Source organism: Mustelus asterias, chromosome 25, assembly GCF_964213995.1.
Source record: "Mustelus asterias chromosome 25, sMusAst1.hap1.1, whole genome shotgun sequence".
Classification (NCBI taxonomy): Eukaryota; Metazoa; Chordata; class Chondrichthyes; order Carcharhiniformes; family Triakidae; genus Mustelus; species Mustelus asterias.
In genome coordinates, this window is record NC_135825.1 from 13,048,380 (window position 1) to 13,065,297 (window position 16,918).

Below are 16,918 nucleotides of genomic sequence, written 5' to 3' on the forward strand. Positions count from 1 at the left end.
GGTTGTCTGCATGTCGCTAAAGTGTAAGTTGCAGACCAGAAACATTTATTTAAATAGTGGGCAGGATTTTCTACTCTCCCTGCAAAGTTTTTTTTTTGCAGAGGTGGCCTGCCTTTTGGGAGGGGGATTTTCCAGTCCCACTGCTGTCAACAGGGATTCCCATTGTTCGCACCCTCCGTCGCTGACAGAATCTGTGGCGGGGAACCGGAAGATCCTGCCAATGGGAACGGCTGGAAAATCCCATCCGATGTCTTTTATAGCATCAGGATGTCCCAATGTTTTGCACAATAAATAACTTTTGAATGCAGTCTCTGTAAATACACCCAGAACAACATAGCAGCCAAATTGTTCAACAAGTTCTCACTTGTTGCAAGCGAGATAAACAACCAGCTAGCCTATCTTTGCTGTGTTGGTGCAGATATATCCAAAACACCAAGAACCATCTTCTTTTCTTCAAACGGTGCCACGGAATAACTGAACCACCAAAAAGAGACTCATTTTAAACTTTGATCCAAACGACAGTGGAGAATCTCTCCTGAATTGACATCCCTCTAGGTTTCTCCTGAATACTTTAACACTAAGGGATGGCCAAAAATGGAGTCTTAAACTGAGACAGCGGTTGTCCTCATTTAGCACGATACATCATCTTGGCATCCAGAGGACCATTCAGTGACTGACTGTCACTTGATCTAACCACTAGCGTCCATTGAGAGCTCTTCACAGTCTTTGAGCAGTCAACACTTGAATTTACGACCACTCCTAACAAAAGCTGACTGGCCGAGAGCAAACTAATCACTGCAGATGACTTTGAGTGCTACTCAAAGGTGAATCACTTTTCACTATTCACTTGCAGTAGGAAATTTGGAGAGGACTTTGAAACACTTTGGGAGATTTTTTGCAGCACGTTATCATGACTTCTCCTGACATTCTATTGATATTTATTCCAGAAATTAGGGGTCGCCCTTTTAGGACAGAGATGGGGAGAATTTCTTTCCCTCAGAGGGCTGAGACACTTTGGAACAGGGTCTACCACAGAAGGGGGGCAAGGGTCATTGAATATTTTTAAGGCACAAGTAGATAGATTATCGGACATTTGAATCAAAGCTTACCGGGGTAGAATGTGGAAGTCAAAACACAAACAGGTCAGCATGATCGTACTGAATGGTGGAGCAGGCTCCAGGGAACAAATGGCTGACCTCTGCTCCTATTTCTTACGTTTGTAAATTCTCTGAAGGCTTCACCTAAAAGATAGAGTGATGTGCTACTCCACCTTACTGGACACCTTTTGTACGAGTTACCGGGGAGAAAGGGAATGCCTGATCATTAGCAGGGTGTCAGGGATCCTCCTTAGGAGGAATGGGAGAAGGACATGAGATAAGGCGATTGCTGCAGTAGAGAGGAGAAAGGAAAACAGGATGGATTCATCGCCCCATTCTCTGTAGGTTCAGGCCAACTCTCCCCCTCTACCAGGAGCTACAGTGCCATCGGGAACCTGTGCGCGCGCCCACTCAGTACCAGACCCATCCAGTAGTGTGTCACAGAAATGTGTCACCATGTCAGCCAGCTCACTCCATTCACACTTTTACTGGAAGAGAGGGCGATATACAAAAATTGTGTCTAATCAGCACGAGTACAAAACTCAGAAAGTGTCTATATTAGCATGTCGGCGAAATCCAATTGTGCTAATCAGCTAAAAAAGACCAAAAATTACACGCTCAACTAGACTTTAAAACAAACTGGTCTTGTTAGCACCACATCCATTTACACCATTTCATTAAAACCCCAGCATCTCTGAAAATGCAGCATTGCCTTGTGTTGCGCTGAAGTGTCACCCTAGATTATGTATGGGTTTTGCGGTTTGGGTTGACCCTGTGAACTTTAACTCAGAAGGCACACTGTAAGCAACTTAGTGATCCGATCCGATAGATAATTAAATCACTGCCCAGTAAAATAAGTAATGAAAAAGTGATCTGAACACTAACACCAAAACGCAAAACACTGGTGAGATCCTGTGGGAAATGAATAACACAGTGAAATTTGAAATGTTTAAGCCCTTTGGAGTCACACAGAGGCCAGCAAGTGTGTTGATGTTGTTATGAAACTCTGTCTGAATACAAAAGATCATCATGTCATTGTAGAAACAGTCCCTGATACTGCAGTTTCGGTTCCATACAAAGTTTACTTAGGAATCACGTTTATAGGGAAATCCAAGCATTAAGTTAATTTCCAATTTATTTCACTTTCCTAAATTAGCAAATGAAAACATCTATTAAGTTTAATGTTTAAAATATTCCACAGGTTAGTGGCCAATTACTTTTCCCTGATGTTAAGCAAAGATTGACACCGACTTGGATGGAAACACCACAGTTGTCTCTTGCTTGACTCCTATTTAAAATACTGATTTCCATGGCCTGTGCTTTTCTAACTGAAGTCAGCGTGGCTGAAGCAACTATGGAATACAGTAAAATAAAATTGTGCCCAAGGTTAAATGCCTCTTTAACTATTAACGCTTTTAGCAAGTTCACAATCTTTCCACACATCAATTAATTCTAGCAGAAAAACAGTTTGAGAGAGAAGTAAATTTAGCGTGTTATCTTCACAACCTTCAATTAATTAGTGCTAATGATGGCACTCTGTACCTCTAAGAGTGCATCATGAGTGAACATCTATAAACTGCTAGCACTCAACTTTTGCTAATATTTCGTTTGCATTATTTCTCCTCACCAACAGCATCCCTGACATCACTGGACGTGTTGCAATATGAGACACCCCAGAGGAGTCCACTACGACAGTTGTCCTATTACAAGTTATTGCGAACCAGAAAGGCCAATTGAAGATATTGTCATGAGATGGGAATGCTATAGGGTGTCAGCCAGTCACCTTGTCCAGCACATCGCCTGACTTCATTTGAGCCCTGAGCAACAGCCAATCGAATTTATACAGATCAGTAACAAGGCAGAAGCTGTGGTCCAAAACGAATGCTCATTTTGCTTTTACCGCAACAAGGCACTGAGGACATCAGACGAAGTGCAAAATCAGAGAGAAATTACCAGTTAGGTTCAGCCCATTGGCTATTATTACTTAATAACAATAGTGTTTTGCATCTTACAAAGGTGACAGAGTTTTTGAAAGAACAACAAAGGACAGAGAGAAAATAATACACGTCTTCTGAACCTGTATACCGCTTTCATATTTCACTGAAACATATTCAACCACTTACTACCAAAGGACTTCACGAAACCTATATAATTGGTTTACGTTTTACATTCCAAATTAAGATTTCTGAAAGGATAAACTAATGCTGCACACAATATAATCTCTGCCCTAATGTACCTTGCTCAGCAATTTCAATCTCCCTGCGTCCAAACTCTGCCTGCTTGATATTTTTTACACAGAAGTCACTACTGTTCTTCGAGTTGGTTTGCTGCTTGTCTCTTGGGGAGGTCTCATCATCAGAGCTGTCTGTATAGGATGCAGCTAAAAAGGAGAAAGACATTGCACAAATGATAACATCAGTGAGACTCATGCAACAAATACAAATGTAAATGTAAATACAAAACGCAATATAAACAGGAAATAGAGACACCATTACCAATTAACATACACCATATATTGCAGTGCAACATCTCATAAGTATTGTATATTAGAGAATTTACTCATTGTGGAAAACTGTGCTCGCAACTGAGCCTTTACTAATGTTCTGACTCGCCCAAGCTGTACAAAGAATTCAGTTAGTTTAAACCCCTGGCATTTTGTGGGGGTGGGGAAGGATGCAGAAAGGAGTTATTTATATTCAACTCCCAAAACAAATGATTACACCTATTCATTAAATACTGTGGCGTCCTATCCTCCCTGCTGGACGAGTGCAATAGACACAGCAACACAAATGAGGAGGATGTGTGAACTCAAAGTATTTTCACAAGTCTCTCATTTTTCTCATGAGAAAATTGCTCGGAAAGAAATTCCTGCTGGCAAGTAGCTCAGCCCATAAGGCCGAGTTGGACAACAGCAGGGAAGTACAAACCTAGTATTTCCCAAGAGGGATGTCAATTTTCACCATGCCATCAGGGAGCTGTAAAGATAACTCAACAAGGAAAGTAGGAAGCAAGCATAGCGTGCGTGCATTACTGACTAGGCCAGCATTTGTTGCCCATCCCTAATTGCCCTCGAGAAGATGGTGGTGAGCCGCCTTTTTGAACTGCTCAGTCCCTGTGGTGGAGATACACCTACAGTGCCGTTAGGGAGGGAGTTCCAGGATTCTGATCCAGTGACAGTGAAGGAATAAAGGTATATTTCCAATTCAGGACAGTGGGTGAATTGGAGTGCAGCTTGCAGGTGGTGGTGTTCCCGTGTGTCTGTTGCCCTTGTCCTTCAAGACGATAGTGATCATGAGTTTGGAAGGTGCTGTCTAAGGAGCCTCGGTAAGTTTCTGCAGTACACCTTATACATCGGTGGTGGAGCGAGTGGAAGTTTGTGGATGGTGTACCAATCACAAGAGCTGCTTTGCCAGGATGATGTGGAGCTTCTCGAATATGGTGCTTGTGGCGGTGTGTGTGTGTGTGTGTGTGTGTGTGTGTGTGTGTGTGTGTTTATTCAAGGCTATTGGCAGATACAGAATATAAGCAGCATTCACATAGTATGGCAATAACATGACAATTTATAAAGGACACATTAGATCTCGAGTTGTGCTATCCAGCTAAAGTGAGAGAAAACAAGGATGAGAAGAGAGAAAACAGAAAAGGGTGAGAAAAAGGAAAAGTAGAAATGACAAGATAAAAACAAGATCAAAATACTTTTATTTCACCTAGTTTAGTAGGTGGTGAGTGAGAGCAAAGGGAGAAAAAATATAACTATTTCAGTGCATATATTGGGTACTTTAATATATATGGAATGGTATACACTGATAACTTACATTTATCGCCTTTCACAATAAAATGATTCAAAACAAACAAGTAATTAGCTGATTTTGCAGTGTAGTAATTGTGATGTTGCCCTGTTCAATAAATATTAAGTCTTTACAGTCAGCAGAATGCCTCCGCAGTGGAGGACCACCACAACAGAAGGCACTTTCACTGAAAAGAGACTGGCAAGCTGCAAAGTGACACTAATACAGTTACTTTAAAGTACTGAATTCAGCAGGGTATGAATCATGCTACATCGGGGCACTAAACGACAGCCTTGAGCCAGTTGGCATGGGGTGAGCTAAACTTGAAATGAGGAACTGGAATTTCATGCTCAATCCAACAGGTCCAATGCAACACATGATGGCAGGACACAATATTGTCTCAGGATGGTCTCATCGCTCCATTTCAGCCCCTGGTCTAATACTCAAGAGTGCTGAACATCAGTAAGGTTTTTCTGACCATATTTTAAGTCCCAAGCCTCAAGGCCTTTTCCTTTTTTGTGTTAGAGATTTTCAAAATTACATATACAAGCATTACTTCCACTAAAACTGAACATTTTCTTTTAAAATGGCAAGCCGCGAGTTAGGTTTTTAAAAGCTCAGGCAAGTGAACATATGAAGTGGACTTTTGAAATAATGTAACCATAGACTACACACACAAAAGTAACTCTGTCCAAAGAATTTACCAGATGCTATCTCCCTGGCCCTACACTCAACCCTGGAACACCTAGATATGTCAGATTCCTATTTATCGACTACAGCTCAGCCTTCAACACCACTAATCCTACAAAACTCATCTTCAAACTCCGTGGCCTGGGGCTCAGCTCCTCCCTGTGTGACTGGATCCTGAACTTCCTAACACACAAACTGCAATCAGTAAGGATAGGCAACAACACCTCCTCAATGATCATCCTCAATACCAGTGCCCTACAAGGCTGTGTCCTCAGCCCCCCGCTATGCTCCTATGACTGTATGGCCAAATTCCCCTTCAACTCGATTTTCAAGTTTGCTGATGACACCACCATAGTGCGGCGGATCTCAAACAATGATGAGATAGAGTACAGGAATGAGAAAAAGAATCTGGTGAACTGGTGAGATGACAGTAATCTCTCCCTCAACATCAACAAAATGAAGGATAGTCACTGACTTCAGGAAGCATAGTGGGGGACATGCCCGTCTACATCAATGGAAATGAAGTAGAAAGGGTCGAGAGCTTCAGGTTTTTAGCTGTCCAGATCACCAACATGTCCTGGTCCCTCCATAGTTAAGAGAGCCCACCAATATCTCTACTTTCTCAGAAGACTAAGGAAATTTGGCATATCTGCTACAACTCTCATCAACTTTTACAAATGCACCATAGAAAGCATTCTTTCTGGTTGTATCACAGCTTGGTACGGCTTCTGCTCTGTCCAAAACCACAAGAAACTACAAAGGGTCGTGAATGAAGCCCAGTCCACCACACAAACCAGCCTCCCACTCACTGACTCCGTTTACACTTCCCGCTGCCTCGGAAAAGCAGCCAGCATAATTAAGGACTCCATGCACCCCTGACATACTCTCTTCCACTTCTTCCATCGGGAAAACGATACAAAAGTCTGAGGACACGTACCAAGCGACTCAAGAACAGCTTCTTCCCTGCTGCCAGACTTTTGAATGGACCTACCACGCATTAAGTAGATTTTTCTCTACACCCTAGCTATGACTGTAACACTATATTCTGCATTCTGTCCTTTCTTTCTCTATGTACAGTATGCTTTGCCTGTATACCGTGCAAGAAACAATACTTTTCACTGTATACTAATAAATGTGACAATAATAAATCAAATCAAAGTCCTGAAGAGTGTAACCTAGAACAACATTTATTAGGCAAGTATGGTGGGAGGAGAGGGAGGGGGAAAAAAGAGGAAGGAAGGAAGGAATATGGGGAAGAAAAAAATAAATCAAGTTATTCAAGAATGATAACAAAAGGTATGGTTCGAGTTACTACCTGAGCTGTAGCTGTCTGTGGAAGACTGCGAAATGGAGCGAGATAGAGACCTTCGACCAGTCTTGGTAGGAAATCTGCTAAACTCCTGCTTCTCATCTGCAAACTGGATTTGCTGCAAAAACAGAAAAGAATTTGATTAACACAGATATACCAAAGTAGGTGAGTGTAGTAGTGTGTATGGGGCAAGGAGATAACCCACCCTTCCTCAGGTTGCAACCTGATGAGCCTGCATGGCAAGACTGAACACCAGTTTGCCACTCTCCCGAATAAAAAAAACAAAAAGGGCACAAGTGCCATACAGCTGGGAAATGAAACACCAAGCAGAATTAGATCCACTCTGGAACTTTTTCTAATTGTTTCATCACTATGCCAATTTCTAACAAACCTACAACTGTGAATGTAGAGCTCCTACTGCACTACTAAAAGATACCGAAGGATTATGCAGTCATACCCACTCATGACAACTTGCTTGCCATTCCCGTTTTAATACAGCCATTGTTTAATTCTTGTTTTTTATACCCCCCTATGCAGTTTTTTCCCCCAAAAAATTATAATTCTATTTATTGTAATTCCCATTGTATGCAAGTGTGCGATTTGCAAAAATCTCACTCTCGAGGGTATATCACCTTTCAACATGAAGTTTTCATTTGTCAACCTGACTGGGTTCAGTGGTCATTATATAATAGTTATTTAAGAGATTTTCCTTTTGAAAAAAAAGGTGCTATCCTGTTATGCTGCAGGTTGTTGTACAAAATTTAAGTAAGCTAAAGCTATGCCCCAGACCAGACTGATTTTGTTACTTGCTGCATATAGGAATTAGCAGCTTAACCACCAAGGACACCTCGAACAATTGCAATCGAGTGGGTTCCAGGGTACTTAAAATCCTGATGGCAATCGATCAAAGAAAACATTCCTTCAACACGGGGCAACATCAAAAAGATGTGAGGCTTACATCCGTCAGGAATTCACGGAATAACTTTAATAATTTACCTCAATGTGCTGGCCAGTCAAAATTACAATTTAATAAATGCTTAATTAACACAATATGTCCCATTTAAAATGTGTGTATGCATATTTATTCATACATCTTACCGAAATGCAAGGTTCAAGCAGCAGATTACTAGAGTATATTCAAATCAACTGTTCAAATGTAGAGTATGTTCAAATCAAATGTTCATATCATAAGTGTAAAACTAATAGTAAACACAAAAAACAGTAGTAATCGGACATGTCAGTTCTTATCTGCCATGTTGTATCAGGGTATTATTTATGACGCATTTAAATCACTCTTGTCTCCAAAGCACCCACTGGTGTTTTCTGTTTACAGCTCAATATCTTTCTTGCCTGTTTGCATTGGATATTGAGCCATAGGACAAGTGCTCAACAACCGTAGCGCATGTATAACACACAAATCTCCTTGCATGTTAAGGAAGTTCCATAGAATCCCTACAGTGCAGGAGGCGGCCATTCAGCCCATCGAGCCTGCACTGACAATCTCACCCAGACCCTATCCCCGTAACCTCAGATATTTATCCTTCTAATCCCCTTAACCTTGGGACACTAAGGGACAATTTAGCATGGCCAACCCACACATCTTTGGACTGTGGGAGGAAACCCGTGCAGACATGGTGGGGGGGCAAACTCCACATAGTCACCCGAGGCCGGAATTGAACCCAGGTCCCTGGCGCTGAGGCAGCAGTGCTAACCACTGTACCACCTCGCTGCCTCAAGTTCTTAAGATGCATACAATCAAATCAAAAGTTCTCTAGTCTAAAGCACTGCTGAGTCATCTACAGATTAGATTTCGATCCTGAAGGAAACGTCACTTGCTGTGTTACCAATAAAAGCACCCCGTGATTATTTTTCCCCAATAATGGATAACTTAAAAGCAGGACAATATATTGTATATTTCTTTTAAAACGGTACTAAACCTAGTCACCGTTTGTCCAAGCTGCATTATTTTCTTTAATGTTTCCTCTTTGGACAACCTGAGGCCAGGAGGAAACTTGGGAACATGAATATGCCATTCAACACCTTGAACCTGATCACCATTTAATTAGACTATTGCTGATATGTACGGAAATCCATTTAGCACATCGTTGCTCCTTATCTTGACACCCTCACAAAGCTGAAGGCTATTATCTCAGCCTTGAAAACTTCAATTAGGAGACCTGTCTCCAGCTCACATCTCAACCCAACTCACCCGTTCCCAATACCAACAATAGTTGCTACTGGAGCACGGATCAGAAAACCATCTCCTCGATTTTCTCCTCTGTATGGGAGAGCATCTGACTTTAATTAGGCACCTTCCCACAAAGTACAGGTCAGAAACTCACCACTCGGGACACTAACACTCTCCATCATAGCGTCCAGTGGACCCTAATGCATTGACCTTCTTGCCACTCTCAGGAATATTTAAAAAATTCAATCAGATATCATGAGAATTTAAACATTGGTGCCAGACAGTCATTAATGTTGTCCCACAGGCAGCAGAATCATATGCACTCATACCCTGCATCATTCAAGCAAGCTTCTGATTCTAGATCTGTACTTGGCAAAACCCAAGACTGCAAATGGCTCCACTATAAGACGCTGAAGCTGAGAGAAGAAATGCATTAGAAAAGATCGGTACACATGCACACTAATGCACAAGGAGCATGCTAAACACGGGGGTGCATACAACTGGCCTGGAATCAATTACTCACCCATCGAATGAGTCATATTGCCTTGGTTACCAATATTTTGTTATGTACCCTGAGCTTTCACCCACCCAGTGGATCCAGATTCATATCATGAAGACAAAGAAACTTCAAAATATGATCACAATGGAATCTCCACCATTGTACTATTATCTGCTATGATGTACCACTTATTTTGCACAGCAAGCCTTTGGAGAGACAACAAATTGCACATTTCTTTTGATATTTGTCATTTTCTCCTTTTCCCGATGCAGCAATCTACAAAATGTTGACTTTGTTGTGTGTGTACGTTCCCAAGACCAGAACACTACCAGCACACATGTACAAGAACAAGTTGGAGATCTTTGATTAACATTTTCCATCATCAATCAGCAGGAGGATGTGGGATGCCTTCCTTATAACAAATACAGGAGGCTCCACTGACCTTGCATCCTTGTGAATTGAAGAATAGCCTTGTGGTGCCAACATTTTACTTTGGGTTCTGGAAAAAATGGCACCCATGACCTCCTAAAGTTGTACTGAGTTCCACATTAGGGTAGTGGACTCATGGATCTAGTTTGTGTATCAGTATGCTGCTAAACATGCTGGAGTTAGTAGTACAAATGCCCTTATCAAGACAAGCAATCTCTTGTCACAAGAAATGAAATTCCAGTGTACCTACATTGCTGCATTACTTATTATATACCCATCAATTACACATCCAAAACCACTGTAGGCACAATATTATGAAATGACGAGACGTAGTTAAGAGGTATATTACTGGGCAGGAGGAAAGTAGATAGAACAAAAATTATATATAATGTCAGAGGTCAGGAAAGGGTTATGACCACTGTGGAGATCAGCTATTAAATGCACAAACACTGGATTAAAATGGTCACTATGTCCATTATCTGATCTAAATTAACGCCGGAATTTAGCAAAATCCTAATAACTGAATGGCTGCTAAAAATATTACCGAACTTCTCAAGAAGCTTAACAGCCACCCATTTACATAAGGCTGTTACAGCAGCTAAAAAGATTTCAAATCAACTTAAATTGAAATAAATAATGGTCAGTTCAACACTTGAATTCTGCGTTCCCATGAAGGAAAGTTTCTCAGACAAGGTACAAAACATAATTTTCAATGTTAACAAGATTGAATTTCTTTAAAAACAACTCACTTCATATTTTATATTCTCCATGGAGAAAAGGCGGCTAAGAGGAGATGTGATAGAGAAGTTCAAAACCACCAAGGGGCCAGGCAGAGTAAATAGGGAGAAACCGTTCCCACTCAAAAGGATCAAGGATGAGAGGGCACGGATTTAAAGCGATTTGCAAAAGAAGAAAATGCGATCAGAAAAGAATCTTTTTCATACGGTGAGTGGTTGGAGTCTGAAATGCACTGCCTGGAAGTGTGATGGAGGCAGGTTCAATCAAGGCATTCGAGAGGGAATTAGATGATTACTTGAATAGTAATAATGCACTGGGGCACAGGGGAATGGCACCAAGTCATGATGCTCATTTGGAGAGAAGTGTGGACACAATGGGCCGAATGGCCTCCTTCTGCACTTAACAATTTTGTTATTCTAAAATTGTGAAATACAAACCAGCATAATTGCCAGCTGCAGGCCTGGACAACTTGCATTAACCCTGAACCTAGAGGTTACACAAATCAGAAAATTACTGTTTTTTTGACAACAGGGAAATGGTGACGAATTTAAACTTTTAAAAAAACAGCTGTTGTAGTAATTTTCCACGAAGTGTATTTATGTCTTCCCCGAAGATGACACTTCTTTATGTTTACAATGTATAGTCAAGATTAAATGTGCACAGCTAACGCAACACACTGTGCAAATCCAAGCATGCATGAAGATTGGAGCTGCATTGTTTAGATTTGAATCTAGTTATGTTCATTGTGATGCTGCTTTATTCATTTTCGGCCTTGCAAGTGACAAGAGTCAACATGCGACCCTGCAAGAAGCTCATACACAGGGTAGACCCATCACATTTAAATAACTACTTCCAAAATTCTATAGACTCTGGAATGGTTCCTGAAGATTGGAAGGTAGCAACTGTCACCTCACTATTTAAGAAGGGAGGGAGAGAGAAAATATGGAACTACAGATCTGTTAGCCGTATATCAGTGGTAGGGAAACATGCTGGAATCTATTGTAATGGACATGATAAATAGACACTTGGACAATCATGATCTGATTGGACATAGTTCAGCATATAATTATGAATGGGAAGTCATGTTTGATGAACTTGGTGAAAGTTTTTTTGAAGATGTCACTAACAAAATTGATAAAGGAGAGTTGATAAACATAGTATATTTGAATTTTCATAAGGTTTTTGATAAAGTCCTCCACAGGAGATTAATTAGCAAAATAAAAGGACAGGGGATAGGAGGCAACATACTATCATGGATTGAGGATTGGCGAACTGCTGAAAACAGAGTAAGAATAAATGGGTCATTCTTGTGTTGACAGACTGTGACTAGTGGGGTATTGTAAGATCAGTACTTGGGCCCCCATCTGTTCACAATATACATCAACGATTTGGATGTGGGGACCAAATGTAATATGTCCAAGTTCACGGATAATACAAAGCTAGGCGGGAATGTGTGTTGTGAGGAAGATGCAAAGCAGTTACAGGAGGATTTGGACAGACAGACTTAGTGGTTGGGCAAGAACATGGCAGATGAAATATAATGTGGAAAAACGTGAGGTAATCCATTTCGGTAGAAGGAACAGATGTGCAGAGTATTTCCTAAACGGTAAGAGATTAGAAGGTGCAGATGTACAAAGGGACTTGGGTGTCCTTGTCCATAAGGTCAGCATGCAGGTGCAGCAAGCTATTAGGAAGGCTAATGGAATGTTAGCCTCTATCGCAAGAGGATTTGAGAGTAGTGGTGAGGTATTGCGTCAATTGTATAGGAACTTGGTTACACTGCACCTGGAGTACTATGTGCAGTTTTGGTCAACATACCTCAGAAAGGATATTATTGCCAAAGAGGAAGTGCAATGAAATTTTACCAGATTTGTCCCAGGGATGGTGGGACTGTTTTATGAAGTCAGATTGGGCAAGCCGGACCTGTATTCTCTAGAGTTAATACTTAAAGGAATAGACATGGTCAATGCAGGTAAGATGTTTCCCTTAGTTGGGGAGTCTAGAACCAGGAGGTACAATTTCAAACTAAAAGGGATGCCACTTAGGACTGTGATGAGGAGAAATGTCTTTACACAGAGGGTTGTGAATCTTTAGACATTCTCTACCACAGAGGGCTGTGGAAGTTCAGTCATTGAGTATGCTTAAAGCAACGACTGATATATTTCTGATTAACAATAATGTAAAGGGTAATGAGGATAATGTGCGTAAAAGTCATTGAAGTGTCCAATAAGCCATGATCGTATTAAATGGCAGAGCATTCTAGCTTTGCATCATCCGTGAACTTGGACATATTACATTTGGTCCCCACATCCAAATCATTGATGTATATTGTGAAAGGTTAGGTTGATTGGCCATGCTAAATTGCCCCTTGGAGTCCTGAGATGCGTAGGTTAGAGGGATTAGCAGGTAAATATGTAGGAATATGGGGGTAGGGCCTGGGTGGGATTGTGGTCGGTGCAGACCCGATGGGCCAAATGGCCTCTTTCTGCACTGTCGGGTTTCTATGATTCTATAGCAGGCTCAACAGGTTCAATGCCCTACTCTTGTTCCTAACTTCCATTTGTACAGTCCCTTTTACATAATGAAACAGCTCACAGGGAGATGGTGGCATGGTCACTGGACTAGTAATCCAGCGACCTGGGTTCGGCAGATAGTGAAATTTGAATCAAAGAAAACGTGGAATTATAGGTCTGATAATGACCATGAAACCATTGCTGATTGTTGTAAAAACCCTTCTTAGTTCACTAATGCCCTTCATTGAAAAAATTCTGCCATCCTTAACTGGTCTGATTCCAGATCCACAGCGATGTGGTTGACTCTTAACTGGTCTCTGAAACGGCCCCGCAAGCCACTCAGTTCAAGGGCAATAAATGCTGGCCCAGCCAGTGACACCTATATCCCATGAATAAAAATAATTATACTTTATATTTTAGTAGAGTACAGTCATATGCTTACTTCTTAACTGGCATGTTCACAAACATTCTCCACCCTGCCATTACCAGGCCACATCCAACCATAAATCTTCACAGCAATTATACTTGTCAGCACATGCCACAAGTGCACTTGAAGCTAGAGTGGATTTGACATGTAGAATTCACAGATTACGAACTCAGAGGCTGAATTTTGGAGACTTCAGACCCAATTCTGACCTCTAACCAGCCTCCTTCATAAATCTTTTCCCACCGTTTTAACCTTGCCCAAAATTCCCCTTTTTGCTATTTTAGCAGGAACATGGTTTATGTCGCTACATAACGCTTACACAAGAATGAGAGAGCACTTTCCCCAGACAACAGGCTTCTTTTAAAGCTCTATAGAGCTTTCAACCAGTCACAACTGGAACTGGCCCAGGTGGTACTCGAAATAAGATAAGCAAACAAGGGGAAAACACAAAGGTGAGGGTTAGACAGGCTGGATTAGAGTGCATAAAACATATTGGAAAGTAACACTGTTCATTTACCCTCCTGACCAACTGTCAACACAAGACGGGGCGGCACGGTAGCACAGTGGTTAGCACTGCTGCTTCACAGCTCCAGGGACCTGGGTTCGATTCCCGGCTTAGGTCACTGTCTGTGTGGAGTTTTCACATTCTCCTCATGTCTGCGTAGGTTTCCTCCGGGTGCTCCGGTTTCCTCCCACAGTCCAAAGATGTGCGGGTTAGGTTGATTGGCCATGCTAAAATTGCCCCTTAGTGTCCTGAGATGCGTAGGTTAGAGGGATTAGTGGGTAAATATGTCGGGATATGGGGGTAGGGCCTGGGTGGGATTGTGGTCAGTGCAGACTCGATGGGCCGAATGGCCTCTTTCTGCACTGTAGGGTTTCTATGATTTCTATGAAGATTGAGCTTTCTAAGCAATGGTTTAAGTGCTGGTCAGGCAAACTGGGAATTATTGTGCAAACAGTTCTATCTACCTTTTCACAACCTTAAGTTTTATGACTGATCTGCTAAGAGAAATTTGCTTTGTGTTAAAACTATACTGCCCCACATACACAGATATAGACGGCTACTCAAAGGAATGCCCATGTGCATCTGTATGCTTCACAACTACTGTCACAAGCAAACATGAAGTGGCATAAGCTTACACAATGAAAGATAAAGCTCTCCTACTGGTTTGACAAGGGAGTACCTGCTACCAAAGTTGTCTCAACCAACATCAAGTTATAGTTAAATGAGTAAAATACTGCGGATGCTGGAGTCTGAAATAACAGAGCTTGCTGGAAAAACTCTGCAACATCTGGAGAGAGAGAAAACAGATTAACGATTCATGTGGCTTTTTGTCATTCTGAAACGTTAACTCTGTTCTCTATTTTTCCAGCATCCTCTGTTCTTGTATCAAGTTATATTTCACTGTTCAAAAGACGATTCTCGGGGAGAGAGTGGAACCCAGCAGGTGTACAACACTACTCAACAGTGTCCCAACATTTTCAAATCTTAGAAGAAATCCAAAAGGAGAATCAGTTGTGTTTTAATCTTTAAACCGTATAAACAGTCTGGCAGACCACCTGCGTACGTTTTAAATTAAAAAGCAAGTTTTGCTATTATAATGCCCTTGTGTCAATCAAGAGCAAGACGACGCAAAATCCATGTCAAGCTGACACAAAATTTACAGTGTCACTAGTTGCTCGATAATCATTTTTAAGAGGACAGCTCCACCTCAAAAGTTTGTCGGGTGGAAGCCTATGTCAAAGAGTCAGGGGGCCAGAATTCTCCAACCTCGCCCATGGCTGGAATTATCCGGTGCTGTTGCTGTGAACAGAGATTTGGCTGAGCGTCAAATGCGCTGTTCTCACTAGCAACAGTAACAGGGCGCACGAGACTGGAGAATTCTGGCCATAGAATTTTAGAGCATGAAGAGAGGCCCTTCAGCCCATGCTACCCGTGCCAGTTATCAAGCACCTAAAGATTTTTTGCTCAGATCCCCTCTAAATTTCCTGCCCCTTACTTTAAATCTATCACTTTCCTGATTTGGTTAACTCACCCAAGAAGTTCATACATCCGTGTACTGCTCCTTCACATCACTGCCTCCTTAGCTTAAATTCAGATTTTAAAACATGTCTTGTTTAAATATTTACAGATTTGAAGTCTTATTCCCTTCCATCAAGTAAGTGGAAATGGGACAGTAAAGGAATCAAACCAAAAGATATTTCAAGAGATTCCAAAGATTCAAGAGACTCCAAAGATGTGCGGGTTAGGTGGATTGGCCATGCTAAATTGCCCCTTAGTGTCAGGGGGGCTAGCTAGGGTAAATGTATGGGGTTATGGGGATAGAGCCTGGGTGGGATTGTGGTCGGTGCAGGCTCGATGGGCCTCCTATTGCACTGTAGGGATTTTTTTTTTTTTAATTACTGGGGAATTACAGCATTGAATTGATATTTTTTGACTGTTGTTGACAGAAATATCAGTAAGTATTTAAATGTTTTCAATCAGAAATTGTTCAATATGTTTGATAAAAAGTAATTAAATAGTTTTTCAGAACTCATAAGAACATAAGAAATAGGAGGAGGAGGCCATCTAGCCCCTCGAGCCTGCCCCGCCATTCAATAAGATCATGGCTGATCTGAAGTGGATCAGTTCCACTTACCCGCCTGATCCCTATAACCCCTAATTCCCTTCCCGATCAGGAATCCATCTATCCATGATTTAAACATATTCAACGAGGTAGCCTCCAGCACTTCAGTGGGCAGAGAATTCCACAGATTCACCACCCTCTGAGAGAAGAAGTTCCTCCTCAACTCTGTCCTAAACTGACCTCCCTTTATTTTGAGGCTGTGCCCTCTAGTTCTAGTTTCCTTTCATAAGAACATAAGAACATAAGAAATAGGAGCAGGAGTAGGCCATCTAGCCCCTCGAGCCTGCCCCGCCATTCAATAAGATCATGGCTGATCTGACGTGGATCAGTACCACTTACCCGCCTGATCCCCATAACCCTTAATTCCCTTACCGATCAGGAATCCATCCATCCGCGCTTTAAACATATTCAGCGAGGTAGCCTCCACCACCTCAGTGGGCAGAGAATTCCAGAGATTCACCACCCTCTGGGAGAAGAAGTTCCTCCTCAACTCTGTCTTAAACCGACCCCCCTTTATTTTGAGGCTGTGTCCTCTAGTTTTAACTTCCTTACTAAGTGGAAAGAATCTCTCCGCCTCCACCCTATCCAGCCCCCGCATTATCTTATAAGTCTC

The 16,918-nt window shown here is 41.7% G+C and overlaps 1 protein-coding gene across 3 annotated transcripts in view; it reads right to left on the minus strand.

Moving 5' to 3' along the window:
• Positions 1-16,918, minus strand: part of ahcyl1 (adenosylhomocysteinase-like 1) — a 103,978-nt gene that overhangs the window by 33,712 nt on the left and 53,348 nt on the right. For all 3 annotated transcript variants that reach the window (XM_078242140.1, XM_078242142.1, XM_078242141.1), the window contains exons 2-3: positions 6,891-7,002; positions 3,334-3,477 (exon numbers count right to left, since the gene is read on the minus strand). In XM_078242140.1, the coding sequence (XP_078098266.1) occupies positions 3,334-3,477; positions 6,891-7,002 (256 nt within the window). The remainder of the gene's footprint in view (positions 1-3,333; positions 3,478-6,890; positions 7,003-16,918) is intronic.